The sequence below is a fragment of the Arachis hypogaea genome, chromosome 4, assembly GCF_003086295.3.
Source record: "Arachis hypogaea cultivar Tifrunner chromosome 4, arahy.Tifrunner.gnm2.J5K5, whole genome shotgun sequence".
NCBI lineage: Eukaryota > Viridiplantae > Streptophyta > Magnoliopsida > Fabales > Fabaceae > Arachis > Arachis hypogaea.
Window position 1 is genome coordinate 10,984,413 of NC_092039.1, and position 27,931 is coordinate 11,012,343.

Here is a 27,931-nt window from a genome sequence, read left to right on the forward strand (position 1 = left end):
CTAGTCCCTGTTGTATTTTCAATTTGGTCCTGCATAAGCATAAAATTAGAAGACATTTATTATATTAGAAATTAAAATTAAAAAGAAATACCCATTGATGATGGTGTGGAGTTGAAGATTGCACCATTTTCAATCGTTGAATGGAAGTTTGTATAGTGGCAAGTTCAATTTGACATTGTTTGATTAAGTTTTGATAACGATGGATAAGCTGAACAGGACCAGTAACAAGGTATCACTTCCACAAGTTGGCTTTAATAACCAAAGATCTTGCTGTCACTTGACATATCTTGTCCGAGATCTCTATTGTTCATACACTAGGTTTTTTCTTTGCTTTCTGCACTATACCACATTCGGTTAATATTGAAAATATTCCTTTTAAGATTGAAAATATTCCTAACTTGTCAATTCTTTATGAAATTATCAGTTGGTTATCTTTTTCTCCTGGTTCTCAGAAGATTATAGAGATCATCAAGAAACGGTATGATAAACTGTACAGAAAGTTTGCGGATGTCCCTCTTCCGACAAAGAAACTTTCGTTTAAGGAGTGAAAGGTAAAAGTAACATATATATCATGCAAATCATATAAAATATTCTAAGAACAAACTAGGTTATTTTCTTTTCTTATCTTATATTATAGTATACTTTTTATGTGCAGAGCCACTTTCTTATTGGTGATGATGAAGAGGAGTTTTTTTTGGAGAGCTTTCAAGTATATAGGACAAGTAAGCGATTTAGCCAAATGATGTCGGATATTTGTGAGGATGTGGATACAACCCACGAATGGCTAATTCTTACTTACAAAAAGCGGTTGGAAAGGTACCGAGAAACAGATGAGAAATAAAAACATATAAAGAAAAAAGCAAGGGAGAATCGAGCGTCACTCTTAGGTGGTTCTATCCATTGTGGTGGTTCTATTCCACTGGACTCAACTATAGAGAGGATGGTAACATAATTTAAGTGGCTTTAGATCTTATTTAATAGATATTTATTTATGTAAAATTTTTCTTATTTTGTGTTTTATGTGAAATAGAAGAAGCAGTTGGGATGTACACCAACCGACGAGGAAGTCTTCAAGAAAACCCACAGACTTAAAAGTGACAAGTCTAAATTAGTGGACAAGCGCTCTCAAGACACTCATGTGAGATATACTATAAATATTAAATCATTAATTAATTAAACTATTATATAAATGTGGTCCTGGATTTGTTGTTTATACATGTGCTTTATGATTTTCTTATGGTTTTATGTGAAAATAGCTTTTGTTCCAATTCTTATTGAGAAACATGTATTGATATACTGTATGTTAGGAAATTGTTATTGGAATAAACCAGTTAAGAAATTGTTACTTAAGAAGACATGACGGTGTCATTTAGTTGATAGCTACCATTCTAATTCTAGTGCACAAGAAGAAGAAGGATTCAGGGATAGATATCCTTTGTAGTAATTTTTTTATTCGTTGTTTTAAAGTAGGGGAATAGATCTCATAGAGAGGGCAAGTAAAATACAAAAGAGCGAGAGTGAGAGAGAGAAAAATCCGTCGGTAATTTTTGTAGAAGAATTATCAATAGAAAAAATCTGTCGGTAAGTAATTTTTGACGAGGCTTTTATAGAGGGACAAAATTCGTCGGTAACCAAAAATTTGTCTGTAATAAAGATCAAATCTATCTGTAAATCTATCTGTAATAAGTAATTTTCGAATTGTGTATCATAGTTTAATTAAAGCTAAAAATGTTATAGTGAGTTTTGGATTCAATGACTATGATATTAAGAAAAATATTATTGTATGGTCTTTAATTTCCATGACATTGTCCTTAATATTATGCTAAATTCAATTTATTCTTGGGATATTTGAGATGATATATATATTGACGAGTATATGTGATTCCACAGTTTTACAAGTTTATAAGTTGTGAAGTGCACTATTTTTTACGAAAGGGTTTTGTTAAGTAGACAATGATTTTTGTAAACAATAATGTGAATAATGGGTTTTAGAATTGATCCAATAAAGTAAAAAAAACACTCCATTCCTAAATTACCTCTTAAACCGTAACATTAAGATAACTATCTGCATACCTAGTAAATTGAACATCCAGCCATTGTTAACTGCGCATGAATAAATCGAATAAAAAAAATAACCATCCAATTAAAAATAATGAACATAATCATCTGCATACTTATTGAATTAAACATTCGACATATCTATTATTCACATTATTTAATATTCTCATTGTCTACTTATATATTTTTTTTTATGAAAATATCTTTTCCATGGGTAAAATGACGAGAGAGTGACTATAATAATAAAAATTCTAGTAGTATAAAATAATATAGTCAATTATATTATTATTTTATTTTTTCAAGCAAGACTATTAATTAACTAAAGACCAGACTCATATATGGTGGTAGACTCCAGTGTCATCCACCAAACTCCTCGCACACCCAGTCAAACACATCGGCTTTCAATGTTGAAATTTATAATAAGATCACCTTAATTATAAATATACTAAAAGTACACTATTAGTTAATAAATCACACACATATTTTTGCTTCGAAGATGGTTAATTTCAACATGACTTTGATATAATGGATGGATTAATAAACACGTGTGCCCAACTACCTACTGGATGCACTTATTCATATCCTTCATACTTTAGACATATGTAATGTAAATAAATAGAGCCGCCAGACATTAAATAAAAGATTTCTATAATATGATTGGATGCATACATGAGATAAAAGAGGAAATTAAAAGAAATAACAAATACTATATTCTACCAACCACAAAAAATGGACCCATACATCAATCACTAAAGACGAAAAGATCTCTAAACAAATATGCCGCCAATCTGGTCCGCCATCCACACAATATCATGAATTAAACTACACAATATATGGAACATGATACATGCACAATCAATCAATCAAAGTCAAAGCAAAACAATTAAACAACCAAGAAGTCAGAATACTTCGTTTTTGAAGTTAACTAATTAAATAATAATCATTGTCACCATTACGACACTTTGAGTTAGCACGTTTTCTATGTAACTTCCAATTCCCCCATTTAATTCCACATATGCCCCTGGCATACTCATGCATATAAATATTCCCCTTCTCCCTGCCTAAGTCTTCACCAAAATACAAAGCACATAGCTAAAGTTTGCTCTCCCAAAGAACATAGCTAAGCTTTGTTGTCCCAAAGAACACAGCTAGGAAAAGATGGTGGCTGTTAGTGAGATCCGCACGGCTCAAAGGGCAGAAGGCCCCGCAACTGTATTGGCAATTGGCACAGCAAATCCACCAAACTGTGTTGATCAGAGTACATATGCAGATTATTATTTTAGAGTCACCAACAGTGAGCATATGACCGATCTTAAGAAGAAGTTTCAGCGCATTTGTATGTATTTTTATTAATTAAGTGTTTTAGTTTTATTTTATTTAATATTTATCAAAAAAATTTATCGTTTTACTTTTATATTACTTAAAACAGAAAATTAACATATTATACAATATATTATATTCACTGTTTGACATTAATTATAATAATAACTATATAACATTATTTCTATAATTATAAATTTATATAAACTATATATTCAAATGGTATTTAAAGATTTAAATCACTACAAAAATAACTCAAGAATAACATTATTACTATATATATCATTTTCTAAACTTTATCAAAGGTAATGATGGATGTGAATTATACATTTTTATTTCAGGTGAGAGAACACAGATCAAGAACAGACATATGTACTTAACAGAAGAGATACTGAAAGAAAATCCTAACATGTGCGCATACAAGGCACCGTCGTTGGATGCAAGAGAAGACATGATGATCAGGGAGGTACCAAGGGTTGGAAAAGAGGCTGCAACCAAGGCCATCAAGGAATGGGGCCAGCCAATGTCCAAGATCACACATTTGATCTTCTGCACCACCAGCGGTGTTGCGTTGCCTGGCGTTGATTACGAACTCATTGTACTCTTAGGGCTCGACCCAAGCGTCAAGAGGTACATGATGTACCACCAAGGCTGCTTCGCTGGCGGCACTGTCCTTCGTTTGGCTAAGGACTTGGCTGAAAACAACAAGGATGCTCGTGTGCTTATTGTTTGTTCTGAAAATACTTCAGTCACTTTTCGTGGCCCTAGTGAGACAGACATGGATAGTCTTGTAGGGCAAGCATTGTTTGCCGATGGAGCTGCTGCGATTATCATTGGTTCTGATCCTATTCCAGAGGTTGAGAATCCTCTCTTTGAGATTGTTTCAACTGATCAACAACTTGTCCCTAACAGCCATGGAGCTATTGGTGGTCTCCTTCGTGAAGTTGGACTTACGTTCTATCTTAACAAGAGTGTTCCAGATATTATTTCACAAAACATCAATGATGCACTCAGTAAAGCTTTTGATCCACTAGGTATATCTGATTATAACTCAATATTTTGGATTGCACATCCTGGTGGGCGTGCAATTTTGGACCAGGTTGAACAGAAGGTGAACCTGAAGCCAGAGAAGATGAAAGCCACTAGAGATGTGCTTAGTAATTATGGTAACATGTCAAGTGCATGTGTGTTCTTCATTATGGATTTGATGAGGAAGAGGTCCCTTGAAAGAGGACTTAAAACTACCGGAGAAGGACTTGATTGGGGTGTGCTTTTTGGCTTTGGTCCTGGTCTTACTATTGAAACTGTCGTTCTCCGCAGCGTGGCCATATAATGCACTTAATTCTGGATATATGCGACTGTGTTATTTTTTAATAATTTTTTTTGCTCAAAAATAAGGTCCTAAATGACTCATGTATTATTAGATGAGTGAAAAATCAGAAAAAGATGTCTAAAGTTAATTCTTTATGCAAAGATCTAATATCAAAGTTTGTAATTGTTAATTAGTAAAAAATATATCAAATTCTTTTCCATTGAGCAGCATAACACATGCCATTATTGATTGGGTTGTAATTTCATCTAAAAACAACTATAAACGCCTTTGGATGAGGTTTCATTAAGATAAAGTCATAAAAGAATTAGGTATCGTAGTACAAGGCTTGATGTGTTATGTTTGTAATTTTTTATGTTGTCGTGTACACATATATATGTTTGAACTTTGAAGCATCTCATATAATTATGTAATAATGTTAGTTACTTTTGTTGTCTAATTTTCAATATGTTGTTATACAAGCTTGAATATAATAAAATTAATTTTATTGAAAAAGAATACACATGTCATCTTGCATAACTATGTGACCAACTCACCATGCATTTTGTTTAAACGTAAAACCATCCCCCCCCCCCCCTCCCCTTCCCGGATTTCTAATTTAAGTCTGATTGCACTGTGCACAACATTTCAAAAGTATACATATGTCTCCTATTCTCATTTCAAAAGTATACATATGTCTCCTATTCTCAATCATATGAAACCGTTAGAGTACACATCAGTTTTTGATAGGGTTGGAAATTTTGATTTGTTAGATTAGTTTGTTAGGGTCTTGTTTTTCATTTGTAGAGAATTTTTATTCTAATTTAAATATACTGATTTTTAGGGATTTTGTATTTTAAATATATGAGAAAAAAAAGTGAGACGTTAATTTCTAAAAAAACGAAGTGCTAATTTGGTTCGACAAAACTCTGGGAAATCAATTTGAATTACATATGTGAAATTTGATAAATTATTTTGGCTATTTACTCATAAAAAGTTATATAATGTGTCGTTGTATTTACAATTTTTTTTATTAACAACAGGACTTAAAACCAACAAAAAATAAACTAAAAGACAACAATTCTTAAAAATAGGATGCCGATAGAATCATCATGAAGAAGAGGAGAGATACAAAAAAGTAAATTAAAAAATTTACATTATTCATATTAAGGTAATATATTTATTGATATCTCTTTTTCTAAAATTTAGCTGGTGTATGTATCTGTGTTTTACACGGAATAATACAAAAATATATAAGTATTTTTTAAAAAAATTTTAAATAAAAATATACATAGTAACTTTTATTATAAAAATGTTATAAAATTCATTAAATTTAAAGTTTAACTATTTGCAATACTAAAAATAAGAAAATCAATGACTAATAATTTTTTATTTATTTTTAAAATATAACAATCACTCATTAATAATTATATATATATATATATAGTTTGTGATTAAATTAAAATATTTATATTAGAATTCTATCTTTTCAAAGATTTCTTTTTAAATAATAAATAATATTATGGGTTGAATTTGTAGATATTTTCTCATGATTCATGAGTAAAACTTTCAAATCCTCTTACTCTAATTTTAAAACCGATTTGAACTAATACAATCTAACATGAGATAAAAAAATTCTAGAATTACCTTTTTTGTTATCATAGCAAAAGAAAATATTATGAAAAATTATTTTTGTTAAAATCTACTTAGAATTGTTTTATATTCTAATAACATATTCATTCTTGGAATTAAAGTAATATGACCAACATTGTCACTTGTTGAAACTTACCAATATAGTTTGTCTATTCTTGAGTTAAAGTAGCTGTATTTCTACCTAAAAACGGTTTTATATTTTTTGTTAGTTTAACACTTACCAAAACTCCTAAAGATAAGATGAACGCACAACACTACAAGAAAAATGCTGAGTACTGTCGGATTCTTCAAATGTATTCGACGGCAATGAATTCACCGTTGGAAATGATTAGACGATATAAATCTTGTCGGTAAATATTTACCGTTGGATTTATTTCGTCCGATGGTAATTACCGTCGAATTTTGCGACAGATTGCCAGCTCAGGAAACCAATTTGGTTATCGGTAAATTTTTCTAATGATAACGTTGGCGCCAAAAAAATTGTTTCGCTCCATGTTATCATCGGATTATTTCTACGGTAATTTTGACGGTAACGTCATTTTTTTTCAAATTTTAAATAATTGTCAATTTTAATTTTAAATTTAAATTTTTTCATACAATTAGTGGTCAATTCATAAATATTGCAGGATTTTTATTTAAAATAAATAAATAATACAATGTGTAAAATAAAAGTCAGGTACACCAAATAAATGTATGAAACAATAATACAAAAGCCTAATATCTACATATCCATGTAGCCATCGTCGTCAGACCAAAAACTTGATGAAGAGATTAATGCCGGTTTAGAATTTCTCAGTAGAAAAGAACTTCGTTCCAAGCATAGTCCAAACTGACAATTAAACTCTAAATCAAAGTTTAAATATAGGTTGTCACATAAGTCAAACCAATATAAAAAAATCGAGAGTATTTAAACCTCCGGCCGTTCTCCCTAGAAATTACAATCCAGTGCTCAATTATTGGTTATGAGGGAAAAAGGAGTTTGATGGCAATTGACAAGAAAATTAAAAGTTAAGAAAGTAAATAAGCATGCAAGGGAATTAAAACTCAAAGCAAGCAAATCAAAAATGGAATTTAAGTGGCAAAAAGAAACTCTTGACAAGGGTTGAGAATTAAGGATTCCTATTCTAGTCAATGACCATAAACATGGAAATTGTGAAGAATTAATCCTAATTAGTCAACCCTAACATCGAGAATAAGTCGAAAGGGCATAATTGATCTCAATCCACAAATCCTAATCAAGTCACTAATTAACTTAGTGAAATGCTAGCATTAGTGAAAATGGCCCTAAGTTGGCGGTGTAGGAGGCGGTGACGATGTCCATGTGCCACCAACATTACCGCTACCACCAACAGGTTCGATTCTAGCGGTGCATATCTGGGCCTAGTACACCTCCATCGGAGCCTCCATACATTGCATCCACTCCAGCGACTCCTTAAACTCTAGCATGAGCTCATCCGTAGATGTCACACGGGTGAGGATTTCCTGATACCTCTCTCGATAATCGTTAAGCTCCTGAGCATGCTGGTGAAGGCTGCGCTAGAGCTCCTGCACCTGGAGCCTCAAATCCATGCCTTCCTCGGGTTGGACAGCTCGAATGGTGGTGGAGCTTGATGATAGCCTCAACATCAAGGTACGGAGGCTGTTGGCAAAGAACGACCCCATCCCGTATACGTAATTCTTGTACGGGGAAGAGGCGGTCTCACGTAAAACCGCATCGGGGTCGACGATTGAGGTCGCAGATCCATCGATGGCGTCCTCCCCACTTTTCTGAGACTGTTAGGTCGTGGTCTCCAATCTCTGTGTGTAGGACTCCTGTACAATTAACATATATTACTGTGTGATTAGTAAGCTAAGACAGATCTATAGTTAATATCTAATAATTTCATAGCAGAAGATAATCAGACGTATGTTTACTTACATAATAGTCTTGAAACTGCTGATCAACAAATCTCGTTTTATTCTCCTTCAGTATGTGGTTGTATTTGAAGGTCTCAGCCAATGTGGCCCCGCAGTCTAACGACTTAGACTACACAAGTTGCATTGAAATACAAAATTATTAGAATGTCTAGTAATGATATGAAAAATAGATAACATAATGAAGTTATTAACAATATTAAAGGAACTACATACCAGCCAGGTCTTCGTCTTCATGAAGGTTGCCGAGCCACCGGTGTACTTTGATGACCTCTCCGATGCCCTGCTAGCTCGGTTGGTGAGACGCCGATGCCTGAACCCCGCATTGGTCTCCCAATGAGCGAACATGCCCTTCTTTACCTCCGGTTGGAGCTAGCGCATCCGCTGATCCCGGCCGTGGCGAACATCATCCAGCATCTACTGGAGACGCCGACCTATCCTTTAGTCGAATATCTTCCATATGGTCAAGTCATGCTCAGCATCCTAAATGAAGTGCAGTTGCAACAAAGAAACTTTCAATTTAGTTAGACAGGATAGAGGATATAGACTAGATAAAAAGAATAAAAATAGAAATAATGAAAGTAATTACAGCCCATTTCTCAAACCAGCGCTTCCTGGTCTTAGCGGGGATCTTCGTGTAGCTAGGCCACGACTAGTTCAACAAAAACCTAACAACAGCCCAGAAAAAGGAATCAATCTAAATCTATTAAACAAGAATCAATTTTTGGGAAATATCAGCAATAACAGGAATCATAAACAATAAAACTAGATAACAATAACCAACAACATTCCAAATCAACCTAAATCCACTAAATAGGAATCAATTTTCAGGAAATTTCAACAACAACAAGAATCATAATCAATAAAACTACAAAACAATAACCAGTGGCATTTCAAATCAACCTAAATCCACAAAATAGGAATCAATTTTCAGGAAATCTCAACATACAACAACAGGAATCATAATCAATAAAACTAGAAAACAATAGCCAACAGCATTCCAAATCAACTTAAATGCACAAAACAACAATCAATTTTCAAGAAATCTCAGCAACAACAGGAATCATAATCAATAAAACTAGAAACCAAAACCAACAGCATTCCAAATCAACCTGAATCCACTAAACATGAATCAATTTTTAGGAAATCTCAGCAACAACAGGAATCATAATCAATAAAACTAGAAAATAATTACCAGCAACATTCGAAAGCAACCTAAATCCACTAAACAGGATTCAATTTTCAGGAAATCTCAGCAACAACAGGAATCATAATCAATAAAACTAGAAAACAATAAACAGCAGCATTCCAAATGAAACTAAATCCACTAAACAGAAAATCTCAGCAACAACAGGAATCATAATTAATAAAACTAAAAAACAATAACCAACAGAATTTCAAACCTAAATCCATTAACCAGGAATCAATTTTTCAGGAAATCTCAGCAACAACAGGAATCATAATTAATAAAACTAGAAAATAATAAATAGGAAATACATGAGCATTGAATGTGATACTTACCCCGTGCCGCCATCAGGCCAAATGCACAATCGTACAATGGTAGGTGGTGGAGGTGCATTAGCTGCTGCCTCATTGCCTTGGCTGGACTCGACGTTGTCGTAGATACGAGCTACTGAGCGGTAGGAGGCGGCGTCATTGTCGTGGACGGCGGCACGTAGTTGTGGTTAGGGACCATGATGAACGGCTAGTCTACTAAACCTGCAACATGTGACATGACTAGGTTAGTCGGAGCAAAGGAAGAAGATCCGAAAGTCCTGAGGGAACTGGAGGAAACCTTCCCTCTACCCTGACCATGGCTGCGACCATGACCGGAAGCCTAATTCGCAGCATCTTTTTCTGTCGACATGTCTACAAATAACAGTCATCAACACAGCAATTAACACAATTAGACAATTCCAAACACTTCAACAATTCAAGACCTAATGTATTGAATCTAACCTAACTTAATCAACCTAGGTCAACCAAGATTCGAAAACTAACCCTGAACTAACTTTGAAACTGATTCAAAATTGAAATTGAAATACTAACCAAACCTAAACTAAATTAAGCTGAAATTAAACAATTAGCAAATAATCTCAACAACAATTTCTCAGCAAACAGTTATCAACTCAAGAAATGACAAAATTAGTGAATTCGAAACACTTGAACAATTTAAAACCTAATGTATTGAATCTAACTTAAATTAATCAAACTAAATTACAAACCCTAAACAAATTCAAATTACAAACCCAAGAATCACAATAGCATACTTAATTACTTATGAACCAAGAGAAATCCTAATAAAAAAATTCTAATTTTACTCTAAATAAACCTAACAGCAAAAAGTAGTTTAACTAAACCAAATTACTAAAGAAAAATTAAAATCTAATTAAACTATAATGAATTTAAAACAGAGAAGATTAAATTAGAAATTGATAAAATTTCAAAACCAACCCCAGAGCAAGAAGGGTGGAGCAATGGTGGAGGTGGAGGTTGCAGTAGTAGAGGTGGCTCGCCGGAGTGCGCCTCGGTAGAGAGAACGGCGGATGTCGCGGTGATGGAGGCTCGACGTTGCAGTGGAGAGTGTAACACCCTACCATACAGAGCCTTATGCTTAAGTCATAAAATTGAGATGGAAAGGTATTATGACCTCTAAGATAAAATTTAGTGTAAGTAGTAGTGTGAACGATGTTTATAACTAGGAGCCTTTGAAGAAAAAGGGGTAAAACAAAATCATAAATTGAAAAGCGCAACACTCCAATCGATAACATAACATAACGGATAAAGGATAAGCTAACACGAGAATATATACAAAAGAGTGCCAAAAATACGAATATCAAAACTCAAGATCCAGTTACGAAGATAACCGGTCTGAGCATAAAAGTATATACATATATATATAAAGTAAAGAACCCAAAGGAAAAGCCAAAGGACAAAAATATAGAAACTTGTTTTCCAAGACAACCTCTAAGAGGAGTCAACACAGTATGTATTATTTAGTGGAGATAATAAGCATCTAAGCAAAACATAAAACCAAAATAAAGTCCCGAGAACCAAGGATCTTCGCTAATCCAAAATCCTCCAGCATGCCTCAGCGAGAAGCCTCACGACCTGCATCTGAAAACCACAAAATCCGCATGGGTGAGAACCAGAGGTTCTCAGTATGGTAACAGTGTCCACATATCTAACATGTAATGTCCTGGGAAAGCCAAAGGCAATCCTAGAACTTCCAACAGATAAATCAAAGCTTATAAACAGACTAAACCATAAATGGCAACTGACTATAGATCTTCAGTCTAACTAACACTTCCCTTTCCAAATCCTTCAAACCTCCCAACCACCAGCAGTAATATAATATGGCAAACACGATTATATCAAACAAGGAAATATACAAATAGGAAGCAGATACGGCATTTAGACAATTAGCAAGTAATGAGCAGTCAATTAGGCAATTCCAAATAATTCACATAATATGCATATGATGTATGTCTGTCCTAATGGCCGATGAGTCTCATATGTCGGTTATAAAGCCAACCCGACAAGTCCTGATAGCTAACCATTGGACTGTCCCTCTGTCGTGCATTCCCAACTCGAGTTATACTCAACATAATTCATAATTCATATCCAACACCCTTACTGGTGTATATTCATGGGGGCGAGCTCATTTGGAACTTTCACAGTGTCCGGCCACACTTACGACATAGGGTCAGCAGAGTATCGAGCCTCCACCTGGAGCACGTGGTGGCTAGCCACTGCTTTCTCCCAGGGAAACCCGTATCTCAAATAGTGGAAGTGCAACATTCACATTTCATTCAATAAGCATATATGCAATCATACTCAGCCGTAATTCATTAATGGCTCATATTTCAATCAATAACCAGCCAATTTATTAACAATTACAGCCCTTCGACTCATGGCATATAAAGCACTTCCACCACCATCCTCTGTATCTTATACAATCACCTTTGATCATCATTGATCATTAATTTTCCCCTTTCTTCATTCACAAGGTACCACATTCCCTAGCTCCTTTCCCATTGCTAGGCATCTCATAAAGATTTATGACATAAGAGGTGAGATCAGAGACTTAGAAGTATGAAATTTGGCTTTGAAAACTCAAATCAACCTTGGGGTGAAAACAGGGTCATGCGTGCGCGTTCACGCGTGAATGGGAGAAAAGACAAGTGACGCCTACGCGTCAGCCACGCATACGTGTGGGTGCGTTTTGTGCCCCACGCACAAAACCAGTGCAATTCCCGCACAACTCTCGGAAATTTGGCTGGACAATTGAGTCAGCCCATCGACGCGTATGCGTCTGCCAGGCGCACGCGTGGGTAGTGAAAACGACAAAGATTGCAAGGGTAATATTAAAAAATGAAGCAATATGTCGTTTAGGAATTAGATTAGTTTTTTTTATAATATAGAATTGTAATGTTTTTTAAATGTTTATTTTGGAAGTTGAATTATTTTTTCTTAAACGTTTCATTCATATTTTATTATGTACATAATTCATATTTAAATTAATGGAAGATTAATGTTTTAGTATTTTATTTTAAAAATTAACTTATTAATATTTTTAATTTTTCTTTTTTTATTTGAAAATGATTTGGCCACACTTTAAAAGCGTGGCTATATGTCCTTTTTCGCCACACTTTATTTCCATTTTTTACCACGCTTTAAAAGCGTAGTTGTATGTCCATTTTTCGCCATGCTTTAAAAGCGTGGCTACAGAGTATACATACGGCCCCGCCCCATCCCCGCTAATCCCCGAAGTTCATAAATTTACTTTATTTCTCATACATGTTTTTTTAGTCATTTCACACACACGCACATATATATATATATATATATATATATATATATAAACCCAAAACTCATAATCCTCATTTGCATAACTCTTCTTCAATTCAGAAATCCCTAACGTTGTCCATACTCCATCCAACCTCTCTACAGCCACCCTCTCGCCGCTCTCCCTTTCTCACTGCATCGTCACACCTCACCGTGCCATGATCCTCACCGCGTCGTGCTTTCTATTTGCGGCGTTCCTTTTCGTAACTTTGTCGTCGTGTCCATTCTCCTCTCTGTTGCCGCGTCTTCCACCTTGTCCACTTCTCTATTCTCTGGCTCGCCGTTGTGTTCCTCTATTGCATTATTTCGAAAGAAGTCAACATCTTGTTGTTTATACTTTTTGTATAAAATCTTGTTATTTTTGTATAGAATGGATACTTACACCTCTATTTATATGGAAATTAATAATTAGTTAGAACTATTAGATAGATGGGGAATAGGGTCCTCGCAAAAAATGAGACCCTGTGGAGAATGGGGATGGGGAGCAATATTCTCCCATGGCAGAAAATGGAAGCGGGGACGAGAAGTAAATCTGGGAGCAGAGATGGGAAGCAGGGAGACATCCCCCACCCCTCGCCCTACCCTATTGACATCCTATGCTGATGTGAACATAAATAGTGAAATATCTTAAACAAATGTGATATGTTTTGCCGAACGTTTTATATGCCAATATCAATATGGTTGCCGCCATGTCACTACATTCATCTACCCTTGATAATCAAAACTGCATAATAGAATGTGTAGTGTTTTTAAGTTTTAATTTTTTAAATTTAATAATTTAACAGTATATTTTATTTTATATTTTTAAATATTAATAACTAACTAATAATTAAAAATAATAATTTGTTATGATTTGTAAACATTTATCTACACCATAATATCATTAATACATACAACTGGCATAAAATGTTATTATATTGTTTAAAAGTGATGCACAATTAAATGAACACATTGTCATAAAACCAATTCTTTAATTATATAAAATAATAGTCAATTATATTATTGTTTAATTTGGTCAAGCAAGACAAGCTAATTAAATAAGACCAGCAGACTCATATATGGTGGTAGACTCCATTGTGTCATCCACCAAACTCCTCACACACCCAGTCAAACTACATCATGTTTAATTTAGTATTAAAATTTATATAAAAATGGTAAGATCACTTATAAATATACAATAAGTATCACTAATTATAATAATACACAAACAATTTTGCTTTGACGAGATTTCAAAATGACATGGATATAATGGTACTAATGAAGCACGTGATGGCCAGCTATCTTTTTTTTTTCTTTTAAGTAGAAATAGGTATTTAATTAATTACAAGGTCCTATTTTTTATATATAAATTATATATGATAAAAGATATTTTAAAAAATAAAATGTATACACAGAATTTTTCTTACTCTCATTATATATATCGTAATTAACAAATTTGGAATTAGTTAAGCTAGTAACGCACGTCACGTTATCACAAAGAAATCGTAGAAAGTACAAATTTATTTTAATGAAAATTTATTATATATAATAAAAAATAGGTAACAGATAATAAATAATTAAAAGCATAAATAATGTATAATAACTTATCTAAAAATAAAAATAGAAGATAACAATAAATTTCTCCAACAAATCACTAAGAGAGTGATGTCCCCTATTAGAAATTTCCTGCCGTGCCTCCAAATGACCAGCGACATTGTTGGTCAACAATTGCAGCGGGGACATTATTCGGAGTCTACTATACTATATGATTGAGAACATCGTCTTTGAAGTTAACTAAATAATTAAATAATAATCATTGTCAATTTGTCACTATATCATCACTACACTTTTAAGTTGAGCACGTTTTCTATATATCCAATATTGACCATTTAATTCCACATATGCCCCGACTCTCATGCATATAAATATCCCCTCTCCCTGCCCAAGTCTTCATCAAATCAAAATACCTTTCTTATTCCAAACAACATATCTAAGCTTTTCTATCCCAAAAAACACAGCTAAGAAAAGATGGTGTCTGTGAGTGGAATTCGCAAGGTTCAAAGGGCAGAAGGTCCAGCAACGGTATTGGCGATCGGAACAGCAAATCCACCAAACTGTGTTGATCAGAGTACATATGCAGATTATTATTTTAGAGTAACCAATAGCGAACACATGACTGATCTCAAGAAGAAATTTCAGCGCATCTGTATGTATTTTTATTAAGCATTCTATATTTGTTTTATTTAATATTTATCAAAATAAAATTCATTCTTTTATTTTTATATTAATTAATACGGAATAATTTAACATATTATATACAACATATCATATTGGCTACTTAATATTAACAATAATAATTACTTAATAATAAATTATTTCAATAGTTATAAAATAAATTATTTCAATTGTTATACATTTGGATAAACTATTAAAATAATGAGACATGAACATTCAAGTTACTATAAAAATAACTCAAAAATAACATTATTATTGATATGTGTGTGTATGTGTATGTCGTTTTCTAAATGTCATCAAGGGTATTGATGGATGTGAATTTCATATTATTATTTCAGGTGAGAGAACACAGATCAAGAATAGACATATGTACTTAACAGAAGAGATACTGAAAGAGAACCCTAACATGTGCGCATATAAGGCACCGTCGTTGGATGCAAGAGAAGACATGATGATCAGGGAGGTACCAAGGGTTGGAAAAGAGGCTGCAACCAAGGCCATCAAGGAATGGGGCCAGCCAATGTCTAAGATCACACATTTGATCTTCTGCACCACCAGCGGCGTTGCGTTGCCCGGCGTTGATTATGAACTCATCGTACTATTAGGGCTCGACCCGTGTGTCAAGAGGTACATGATGTACCACCAAGGTTGCTTTGCTGGTGGCACTGTCCTTCGTTTGGCTAAGGACTTGGCAGAGAACAACAAGGATGCTCGTGTGCTTATTGTTTGTTCTGAGAATACTGCAGTCACCTTCCGTGGTCCTAGTGAGACAGATATGGATAGTCTTGTAGGGCAAGCATTGTTTGCCGATGGAGCTGCTGCGATTATCATTGGTTCTGATCCTATACCAGAGGTTGAGAATCCTATCTTTGAGATCGTTTCAACCGATCAAAAACTTGTCCCTGGCAGCCACGGAGCCATTGGTGGTCTCCTTCGTGAAGTTGGGCTTACATTCTATCTTAACAAGAGTGTTCCTGATATTATTTCACAAAACATCAACGACGCACTCAGTAAAGCTTTTGATCCATTGGGTATATCTGATTATAACTCAATATTTTGGATTGCACACCCTGGTGGACGTGCAATTCTGGACCAGGTTGAACAAAAGGTAAACTTGAAGCCAGAGAAGATGAAAGCCACCAGAGATGTGCTTAGCAATTATGGAAACATGTCAAGTGCATGTGTGTTTTTCATCATGGATTTGATGAGGAAGAGATCTCTTGAAGGAAAACTTAAAACTACTGGAGAAGGATTTGATTGGGGTGTGCTTTTTGGCTTTGGTCCTGGTCTCACTATTGAAACTGTTGTCCTCCGTAGCATGACCATATAATACCCTTAATTATGTATCTCTGCATATATGCGATTGTGTTATTTTTTAATATTTTCTTTAGCTCGAAAATAAGGTCGTGAAAATTTAGACAAAGATGTCCAAAGTTATTTCTTTATCCAAAGATTCAATGTCAAAGTTTGTAATTGTTAGTGAAATATATTTCAAATTCTTTTCGATTGATCAAGCAGCATGACACATACCAATATTTGGGTTGCAATTTTATGTAAAAACAACTATAAACACCTTGTACATATGAGGTTTCATTTAAAGATAAAGTAAAAAAGTATTAGGTATGGTAGTACAACGCTTGATGTATTATGTTTGTAAAGTTTATATTATCGTGTGTTTCAAATATCTCATATAAGTATTAGGAATGGTAGTACAACGCTTGGTCTTTAATGTTTAGAGTAAATCATAATTTCATACGTAACACATTATAAGATTTATATTTAATTGAGGGAATGTTTTAGTTAAAATTTTTAAAAACTTTCAAAATACACTTTATTTATGGTAATTTATAAAACCCCCTAATAATTAATTCATAAAATTTAAACTCTCACAAAAAAGCCCCTCTTCTTCTGAGTTATCAAAACATGAGATCGAGGCAGAGAGAAGAGAAGAGAATAACGATAGACAAAACTCTAAGTTCCCTATCGTCGGTGTAGCTGCCGTTGCAGTCACCGTTTCAGCCGTCGTTTCTGCCACAGTTGTCACAGAAAATTTCTCAATCGTGCCACCTCCTCTATCAACATTATGGTTTCAGATCTGTTTGCTCTGTAGCTATTGTTGCCGCTGCAGTTTCCACTGCCGTTGTCGCCGTAGTTTTTGCCATCGTTGCCGCAGTCAAAAGCTTCTGAATCGAGCCACCTCTTCTGAATCGTTGCCGTTGGTATTAATCAATGTTTTGAAATTAAAAATAAATAAATAATCAAAAGGTTTGTGAAAGTTTGAAAATCCCACAAAACAGTTAATCTTTATAAACTAGAAAATCAATTTGTGGGGATTTTTAAACTACCACAAAAGACCAATATAAAACTCCCACTAAACACACATAAAATCCCCGATTGAATAGATTAGGAAATTTAAAAAAAAATTATAAAAGAACTCGTGATACCTCAAATTTTAGAAATTTTAAAAATTTCCAAAAATTATTTGATGGGGATCATAAACCTCCACAGATTGACATAAAAACTGCCACAAATAGCAAACTCCTTATAGTGATATTTGACATGACTATTACTTTTGTGTCTATTTTTTAATATGTTGTTATACAAGTGTGAATATAATAAAATTAATTTCATAGAAAAGGAATACTCATGTCATCTTGTGTTGTGGCGAAGACGTAATAAAATTCAATTTCATAGTATTGTGTATTGGCAAATTAATTTTATGGAAAAATGAAAATAGCTTGAGTTACGCATATTAAAGTAGCATATACAGTAGTTGAAATACATTGAGAAAATAACGGCAGTTTTTGAAAGTGCCGGTATCTGCTAGGTATTCTGTTATTTATTATATCTTTTAGGATAGGACGTATGAACTGGGGGCCTTATTACGATTTTGATTAAAATTGACTAGAGTAGTCAGCATCATTAGTGCTGGATTGGATTAAAGCTAGAATCCAAACTCCCTCCCTCTACAAGATTTAAACTGATTTGTGGCAGTTTAAAATTTTCACAAAAGATTTGTAAAAGTTTCTCAATTTTTTAAAATATAGGTGCCACGAGCTTATTCGTGGTGGTTTTACAGAACTCTCAAGACATAATTTAGTGGAGATTCTTTATCTTCTTTGTGGGAGATTTTGTGTTAAATTTTCTGGCAATTTTTTAAAATTTTTGTGGCGGTTTAAAACTTTCACAAAAACTGAATTTTTAAATAAAAAAAATGTAGCAAACTAAATGGTTGTAAATCATTTAAAATTGAAACTAAATGAATCTAGAAGCTATAAACTACTATTATTAATTGAAAAAATTATACCAATCAAATTAAAGATTATTTAATTTTAAAGAAATTAGTAATTAGTATGAAATGAACAGATATTTTTCTATTTTACCAAGAAGGCCCGAAATATAAGCTCCCGCTTTCTCCACATGACGAAATCCAAAAAATACCGGACACTGAATCTGCAGAATTGGAAAAACAATGCTACGCAATGCTTATGACCACTACCATTGAGATTTTAAATGTAAACATTGTAAACATTGCTTAATTCTCATTAGTTAAATAAATTTTAATCTACAGTAATCAAATTCAACTTGCACAATTCCATACTACTAAACTATTATTATACATTCAGACAATCAAACCAAATCAATAGAGAATATAAATGCAGTATTAGTCATTAAATATTGATTTTCAGTCAAGTTACATCACTTTGAAGGCTTCCACTGCTGCACTTGAATTCTTGTCAAAACTTGTCAAAACTTGTCACACACGTTGAGTTGATGACAGGATAAAGATAGAAATTTGAATTATTTCTACATGTAAAAATTAAACAATCCACTTAATTTAACTTTTATGATGAATTTGGTGTTGGTACTACAATGATCTGTTTATTGAGTCATGAAATCTTTGAAAGGGTGAAACTGGAAATAATGAAAGCATTCACCCCAGTTGAATGAGGAACTATTTGGTAGCCAACCTAATATGCTAAAGAAGCTAGTTTGCTAAAATCCCACATAGAAAAGTCTAGAGGGTCAGCAATTTTATTAAATTCTGACCAGCATGTAACCAACAAAAGAAAAATGAGTAATCTGTAGTCATTGGATGAAATCTCACACCATTAAAATCATCATTGATGACTACTTGATGACTATAAATCACAAAAGTTACTGTCCTCTAGCACTCCTCATCTCACATACATTAAGGACAATCAACAATCAAGCCTTCATTATTCCATTGGAGAGAGGAATGATTGGATACCAAAAAATAATAAAAAGCACTCGACTTGATAGTGCAACTAACCTGAAATGTTTTGAAGTACAACATTTAAATAACATGCATATACAACTTAATATTATACCAGCAGTGTGGTAAATCAGAATTACACATTACAACCTAATCTCTAGCTACAAGCTAAGTAAATAAAAAAGAACGAAAACTAATACCATTTTTTCAAATATTTGTGATGCTAAACTCTTTATAATATATCAAATCAAGAGCATGTGTATAATACAAACTATTAACAGAAATATTGTTCATATTATCACAAAATTATTTTAAAAAAGAACATGAGATCTTTGAAAATCTATAATATGCCTCAAAATGCAAGTAAATAAATAGCTACAAGGTTTTGCTTCACATGACTGCCTTATAACCATACCTTGGCTGGCAAATTAAGATGTTAATAATTTGTCATTGTTAAAAAATAAACTATATATAGTAAAAGTCTGTAAAATTTTACCAAATTACCAAAAATGGAACCTAGTGCACAATATAATTTTATAACAAAGCTCAATGACTAAAAAACGAGTAGAGTAAATACTATGGACAACTGTGTCTTTTTAGAAGTAATATCAATTGGTTAACTTTTATCAATATCTAGCTTCTTTGCAATCCTTCATCAGCAACAGAGGTAGGTGGTATATAATCTAGCAATTTAGATGCAACTAAGCAATGTCCACTAGGATTATGAGTACAGAGGAATTTTGAGGTGTTGATGGGGTTGGTGATTTTGATTTGTTAGATTAGTTTGTTAAGGTTTTGATTTTTTTTTTAATTTTTAGAGAATTTTGACTCTAATTTAAATATAATATTTTAAGGGGTATTGATTTGTATTTTAAATATATATAAAAAAACGTGAGACGTGAGTTCTAGAAAAATGAGGTGCTAATTTGATTGCACAGTATTTTAGAGATCAATTTAAGAAATTTCATAAACTATTTTCGACATATTTTTTTGCCATTTCTAATGAGAAATGATATTGCTTAAAAAAATATTTACATTTTTCACGCTCTTTTATTTTTTGCGACAAATCTAAATGACTTTTTTTTTCATCTATTTATAAAATATACGTTATTCCTATAGAGGTATACCACAGGGTCACCAAAAATAAGATAAGTCTTTTTTGCATGCACTCCAATGAAATATATATTGCCAAATCAACTACATTTCATGGTTTTTACTTTTTAATAGATTTTTTTATCTATGTGAAATTGTTTTGTCTACAAAATTGACTAATAATATATAAAAATATAAATTAATGATTTTTTATTTAAATAAAAAACCCAATTTTAGGCACGTTATTAATCTAGAAATCGGTGATAACAAAAATAAATAAAAGTCGACAAAATACCGATATAAGAGATAAAAAAAAAGTTAAAAAAAAATTTAAGTGTGTTCTATATCTAATAACCTATATCTACTATAACAATATAACAATATGTACAAGGGGGTCGTCTATTTTGACAAAATTTCCCCCTTTTTGACCTTCATATTATTTATATAACAATTATCAATAAGATCCATTCTAACGAAATTGACCATTTGCACGCAACTACTACTTTTGAAATCACACACTACTTACATTTTAATTTATTATTTTGCATGTTGCAGACTCTTTTGCCTTAGAAAAGCAACCTTCTTAGTTCTTTCCTTTTATAAGAGAGTAGCGTATAAACAGGTATAACACTAATTAAAAACGTTTTATTTATTAAATTTATTATATTAATAAAAATGAGATCAGTTAAAATGAAAAAGTTTATAAATATTAAATAAACTAAGAGATATTAAATAATTTGAAAATTAAAAATAATAAAAAATACATATTTTTAATAAATATAGATGATGATAAAAGATATTGTTAAAATAAAAATAAAAATTTTATGTACAAAAACTCCAATCCCTGTTATATATATTGGTGGTGGTAAGTTTCAGACTACAACATTTTTTTTTTCTTTAAGTCCCGTTTTAAAATTGTGAATATAAGTATAAAAAACTGTGAGTTTGATATATGGTCACCCTTTTTTATCAAACGTTACGGTTTTCAACCGTGGCCAATATCGCTGTGACCATACAATAGTCACCCCTTTTTTAGCAAAGGTCATGGTCCTTTTCTTACAAAGTGAAAAACGTAACTTTTGATCTATGGTCGCATTACCGTGACCTTAATTAGTCCTGCTATAGTAACAGTTCTTAACCATGACATTAGTGCTTTTATAGTCACATTATTAGTCTTTTTATAGTCATAGTTTTTAACCATTTTTTTAGTCTTTTTATTGTCACGGTTAGAAACTGTGACCCTAACTCTATTCTACAGTCACAATTTTAACTGTAGCATTGAACTATTTTATGGCCACAGTTTTTGATGGCGACATGAGACTACTCTATGGTCGTAGTTTATAAACGTGACATTTGAGTATTTATTTTTTTAGTCTAAAAGAAAAATCAAATAACTTTTTCTCAACTATCAGTATACTTGAGTTTCCCTGTATCACACAAACCAAGATATTGATACACTTGTAACTAATAACTGTTACAACAGTTTAAACTCTATATATATATAAGTGTAAACAAATCATAGAATCAATTACATTTGTGACTTTGTTTATGAATCATCGGTGATTGGTTAACGTTTGCGATAGCAGAAATATTATCCTCCACTATAGCCCTATGTCAACACACTATAGCTAATGCTAATTACAGGTATTTACTAACGAGAATCATGGACAACTTTAACTCTTGTCATTTTCTTTGGTATTCAAAAAACCGAATTATCAAAGTAGTAAGTACTTTCCAGACTTCCACTTTCAAGGAACACAAATCCAAAACTAAATCGTGAGATAAAAAATTGAAACTTGAAAACCTTAGACACTTTTAAATCACAATTTTTAAGTACGACATTAAAAAGTTGATCTAAAGTCTGAAATAATTCTATTAAAAAAGGTGAACATTCAAACCTTGATCTTTGACATCTATTGTTACGGTTTGTTTTTAAATTATGTGACAAAAATCTATTTTCTAAAATCAGTACTATTCATCAAAACTGTTACTATAAATAAAAAATTATGACTATAGACCAGTGTTCTGAAAATCGAATTAGACTGACCAGTTTGATCAGGTTAATCAGGAACCGATTTTCTAGTCTGTCTGATTGGTACAAAAAACCACTTGACAAAAAACTAGTGAAAAAACGGTCGAACTGGCAATAAATCGGTGAATTGATCAGTTTTTTAACGTTTTTTAGAATTTTAATTAAAAAAAAAAACTCAAGCGGTCAAGTATACCTGCTAGTCCTCTTTCTTTCTCTCTCGCTCATAAAACAAAGAACCCAACACTAAATACCCCTCTCTCCGAGTTACAACGCCGCTAGCCCCGCCGTCTCCTCTTCAAGGGTATCCTCGCATTGCTAGGTCTGCTCAGGGTTGCTATTTGCGTCGCCGTCTTTGCCCTCGTCGTTAAGCCCGCCGATGACCGCTCTGAAGTTGTATCTCTGTCATTGTGCCATCGCAACCAAAAGTGGTCTCTACAGATTGGTCCTCTTCTCGCCGTGGTGCTCGAAGCTCTTCTCCTTAATTTACCATTGTGAAGGTCTCCTCGGAGATCTTCTCCTCGCTGTCGCATCTCTCTCCCACGATTGCTTACTCACAGTAGTAACCCTTGCTTTCACCTTCATCCTCCAACGGTTGTTTAGGTCCACTGCTCTTCTGATTTTGAGTTAATTTTTCTGAAATAATTTTGTTGATTGTTGAAGGTACTTCTTTTAATTTTTTTTGTTGATTTTTTATTTTATTGTCTAATTGTAATGGATTTTAACTTCTGAGTTTGTCTTTTGAACTTCTAGATGTAATTGTTGATTGTGTTCTAATGATGCATGTGCTGTTAGTTTGTTGATGTGATTAGAAATTGTATAAATCTTTGTTAATAATTCATACTTAATTGTTGACTGTTTTTAATTTGTATAAGTTTGTATTTGTGATTGTTGCTAATTATAATTTTTTATTTTTGAAAATAGAATTTTTAATAATTTTATTTTATATTTAATTAAACCGGTTGAATTTTAATTGAACCATTGAACTAATAATCATCTTATCGATTTATTGATCGGTTCAGTTTTTGGAACCTTGCTATAGACTATCTCTATTGTTACAGTTTTTAAACATGACATAAAAAAACCGTAGCTTAATTAAAGCTAAAAATGTTATAGTGAGTTTCGAATTCAGTGACCATAATTTTAAAAAAAGTGTTATTGCATGGTCTTTCTACGACGTTGCCCTTAATATTATGCCGAATTCAATTTATTCTTAGGATACTTGAGATGATATATATATTGAGGAATATTTGTGATTCTACAGTTTTACAAGTTTGTAAGTTGTGAATCGCACTACTTTTTTATGAAAATATATTTTCCATTGGTAAAATGATGAGAGAGTGACTAGTAATAAAAATTATTCTAGTAGTATAAAATAATATAATCAATTATTATATTATTATTTTATTTGTTCAAGCAAGACTACTACTTAATTAAAGACCGGAATCATATATGGTGGTAGACTCCATTATTGTCATCCACCCACCAAACTCCTCACACATCCAGTCAAATATATCATCTTTGAATATTGAAATTTATATAAAATGACAAGATCACCTTAATTATAAATATACTTAAGTACCACTAGTTAATAAATCAGACACAAATATTTTTGCTTCTAAGAGATTTAATTTCAACAAGACTTGGATGTAATGGAAATAATAAGCACGTTTCTGCAACTTTAATTTCAACATGACTTGGATATATATATATATATATATATATATATATATATATATATATATATATATATATATATATATATTATTTTTTTATTAGTTTAAACTTTTAAAATAAATGGTATCAAGATATGATATCAAAATTTTATGTCCAAAAAATTTAAAATTCAACCCTTAATAAATTCTAAAAATAAAAAAAATTATAAGGTAAATAAAAATTTATGCAAAAGTTAAGTAAACTAAAAAAAAATTACTTGAAAAAAAATAAAATATCAAAAATATAATTATTAAGAATCTCGCTAGGGAGTCAATGTGTACAAGGGGCTATTTATTTGGTCCAATATGAGTTAAAAAATAAACATTCAGAGTAAAATACTACTAATTTTTTAAATACAATACACCCATACTATCTAGAATAACCATCCGAATACTAGAGATAATAAATATATGATATCCTACTGAATCGAACATTCCTATACTCTCATTATACACATTATATAGATACTCGATTAGTTCCCTATACTTCCTCAATTATTAATTCATGTTATCTTTTGTTGTCAACCTAATGTTTTGGCACCATAGTATCATGATAGATGTAATGGAAATAATAAGCATGTGTGCCCAACTACCTACTGGATGCACCTATTCATATCCTTCGTAATTGAATGCAAATATATAAAATATTAGAGTGCATTTGATTTATGTTTTTATTTTTTGTTTTTTTTAATATTTTTATTTTTTAAATTTTATAAAAAAAATAACAGGAAGTAAAAATAAAAAAATAAAAATTTATTATTTTTATTATTTTTATAAAATTTAAAAAATAAAAAATAAAAAAATAAAAACGCAAATCAAACTTGCATTGTACCCTTATCTTCCCCTAACAATTCTGCAGCATAGTGCACCCTATGCAACTTTGATTAGATATATGTAACATAAATAAACAGAGCCGCCACACATTAAATAAAAGATTTTTTTATATAATTAGATGCATAAAATAAAAAAAGGAATTTTTTTACAAAAAATAAAAAAATCTCTATATTTAAATTTTTTAAAAAATTCTTTAATAATGTTTTCGTGTTAAATGCAAGCTTTAAAAAAGTAAGATATTTCTAACAAACCAAATTAAAGTTGACTGAAAAGAAAGAGAGAAAGAGAGAGAAAGGGGATAGAAATAAATACTTTATTCTACCAACCAAAAAAAATGGACCCACATACATCAATTACTAAAGACGAAAAGGTCTCTAAACAAATAAGCCGCCAATCTGGTCCGCCATCCACAGAATATCATGAATTAAATAACAGTAAAACTACACAATATATGTAACATGATACATGCACAATCAATCAAAGTCAAAGCAAAACAATTAAACAACTGTTGATCAGAGTACATATGCAGATTATTATTTTAGAGTCACCAATAGCAAACACATGACTGATCTTAAGAAGAAATTTCAACGTATTTGTATGTATTTTTTATTTTTACTTTTGCTTTATTTTATATTTATCAAAGTAAAATTTATTATTTTATTATTATATTAATTAATACACAATATATAACATTTCATATCAAACAGTGAAAAAAAATTTTAGTAAAGATAAAAAAGTGAAATTGTCATGCATATTAGTTTCATTAAAAATATCAATAAACTTGTACAAGGTATTGGGTAAACTCTAATAATATTTTAAACTATCATTTTATTATTTCACCATAAAGGATTTAGGGAGAAATGAGAATTATTGGCTATTCAAATACAAGGTAAACGTAAAGAAAAAATTTTGTCCATCGTCAAATATTTTCATAGCTAGATTTAAACACTGATAATTAAAACAATGAAAAATATAAACTAACTTATATCCTATAGAAATTGGGTTAGTTTAACAAAATTTTATACAAGTAAAAATTTACATATTCTACGCTCACCATTTAAATTTTCATAATTAGAAATAATAACTTGTTCAATACATATATTTACCGTTTTTGAAACTTCATCAAGGATATTGATAGATGTGAATTACATATTATTACAGGTGAGAGAACACAGATCAAGAACAGACATATGTATTTAACAGAAGAGATATTGAAGGAGAACCCCAATATATGCGCATACAAGGCACCGTCGTTGGATGCAAGGGAAGACATGATGATCAGAGAGGTACCAAGAGTTGGAAAAGAGGCTGCAACCAAGGCCATCAAGGAATGGGGTCAGCCAATGTCTAAGATCACACATTTGATTTTCTGCACCACCAGCGGTGTTGCGTTGCCTGGCGTTGATTACGAACTCATCGTACTCTTAGGGCTCGACCCAAGCGTCAAGAGGTACATGATGTACCACCAAGGCTGCTTCGCTGGTGGCACTGTCCTTCGTTTGGCTAAGGATTTAGCTGAAAACAACAAGGATGCCCGTGTGCTTATTGTTTGTTCTGAAAATACTGCAGTCACTTTTCGTGGTCCTAATGAGACAGACATGGATAGTCTTGTAGGGCAAGCATTGTTTGCCGATGGAGCTGCTGCAATTATCATTGGTTCTGATCCTGTTCCAGAGGTTGAGAATCCTCTCTTTGAGATTGTTTCAACTGATCAACAACTTGTCCCTAACAGCCATGGAGCCATCGGTGGTCTCCTTCGTGAAGTTGGACTTACATTTTATCTTAACAAGAGTGTTCCGGATATTATTTCACAAAACATCAATGGTGCACTCAGTAAAGCTTTTGATCCACTGGGTATATCTGATTATAACTCAATATTTTGGATTGCACATCTTGGTGGACGCGCAATTTTGGACCAAGTTGAACAGAAGGTGAACTTGAAGCCAGAGAAGATGAAAGCCACTAGAGATGTACTTAGCAATTATGGTAACATGTCAAGTGCGTGTGTGTTCTTCATTATGGATTTGATGAGAAAGAAGTCACTTGAAACTGGACTTAAAACCACTGGAGAAGGACTTGATTGGGGTGTGTTGTTTGGTTTTGGCCCTGGTCTCACTATTGAAACCGTTGTTCTCCGCAGCATGGCCATATAATACGCTTAATTATATATCTCTGCATATATGCAATTTTGTTATTTTTTAATAATTTTCTTTTACTCTAAAATAAGATTCTAAATGGCTTATATTCTTAGATGAGTGAAAAATTAGACAGAGATGTCTAAAGTTAATTCGTTATGCGAAGATTCAATATCAAAATTTGTAATTGTTATTAAAAAATATATCAAATTCTTTTCAATTGATGAGCAACATGACACATACCAATATTATGTTTGTAAGTTTTTATATTATCGTGTGTTTGATGCCTCTCATAATGATCTAATAATGTTACTTTTATTGTCTAATTTTTAATATGTTGTCACTTGATACAAGATTGAATATAACAAAATTAATTTTATTGAAAAAGAATACTCATGTCATCTCTTGTATATTCATGTTATCTTTTATTGATAGTTGATTTTGATTTTGATTTGTTAGATTAGTTTGTTCGTGTTTTATTTTTTATTTACAGAATTTTGATTCTAATTAATATACTGATTTTTAAGGATTTTTGTATTCTAAATATATCAGAAAAAAGATGTGAGACGTTAG

At 32.1% G+C, this 27,931-nt stretch overlaps 3 protein-coding genes and 1 long non-coding RNA gene across 4 annotated transcripts; all 4 read left to right on the plus strand.

Annotated features, from left to right (window-relative positions):
- Positions 1-284: 284 nt before the first annotated feature.
- On the plus strand, positions 285-1,678 carry LOC140184287 (uncharacterized). The gene is made up of 3 exons (XR_011880712.1): positions 285-551; positions 656-943; positions 1,031-1,678. It is a non-coding gene; the product is annotated as an uncharacterized lncRNA (long non-coding RNA).
- Positions 1,679-3,115: 1,437 nt separating this feature from the next.
- On the plus strand, positions 3,116-4,910 carry LOC112796255 (stilbene synthase 3-like). The gene is made up of 2 exons (XM_025838632.2): positions 3,116-3,394; positions 3,720-4,910. The coding sequence occupies exons 1-2, from the start codon at positions 3,217-3,219 to the stop codon at positions 4,709-4,711; spliced, it is 1,170 nt and encodes a 389-aa protein (XP_025694417.1). The 5' UTR covers positions 3,116-3,216; the 3' UTR covers positions 4,712-4,910.
- A 10,104-nt stretch (positions 4,911-15,014) lies between these two features.
- Positions 15,015-16,826, plus strand: LOC112796259 (putative chalcone synthase). Its single transcript, NM_001376208.1, has 2 exons — positions 15,015-15,287; positions 15,655-16,826. The coding sequence occupies exons 1-2, from the start codon at positions 15,110-15,112 to the stop codon at positions 16,644-16,646; spliced, it is 1,170 nt and encodes a 389-aa protein (NP_001363137.1). The 5' UTR covers positions 15,015-15,109; the 3' UTR covers positions 16,647-16,826.
- Positions 16,827-25,727: 8,901 nt separating this feature from the next.
- On the plus strand, positions 25,728-27,503 carry LOC112794638 (stilbene synthase 1; the record flags this gene model as incomplete). The annotated part of the gene is made up of 2 exons (XM_025836627.2): positions 25,728-25,818; positions 26,385-27,503. Coding segments are annotated over 2 exons (1,083 nt in total), but the record flags the coding sequence as incomplete, so codon positions are not given.
- Positions 27,504-27,931: the final 428 nt, after the last annotated feature.

Coding starts and splice junctions, on each gene's coding strand:
- LOC112796255 (XM_025838632.2), top strand. CDS start 3,217: ATGGTGGCTGTTAGTGAGATCCGCACGGCTCAAAGGGCAGAAGGCCCC. Junction 3,395..3,719: donor GAAGAAGTTTCAGCGCATTT/GTATGTATTTTT, acceptor TTTTTATTTCAG/GTGAGAGAACACAGATCAAG.
- LOC112796259 (NM_001376208.1), top strand. CDS start 15,110: ATGGTGTCTGTGAGTGGAATTCGCAAGGTTCAAAGGGCAGAAGGTCCA. Junction 15,288..15,654: donor GAAGAAATTTCAGCGCATCT/GTATGTATTTTT, acceptor TTATTATTTCAG/GTGAGAGAACACAGATCAAG.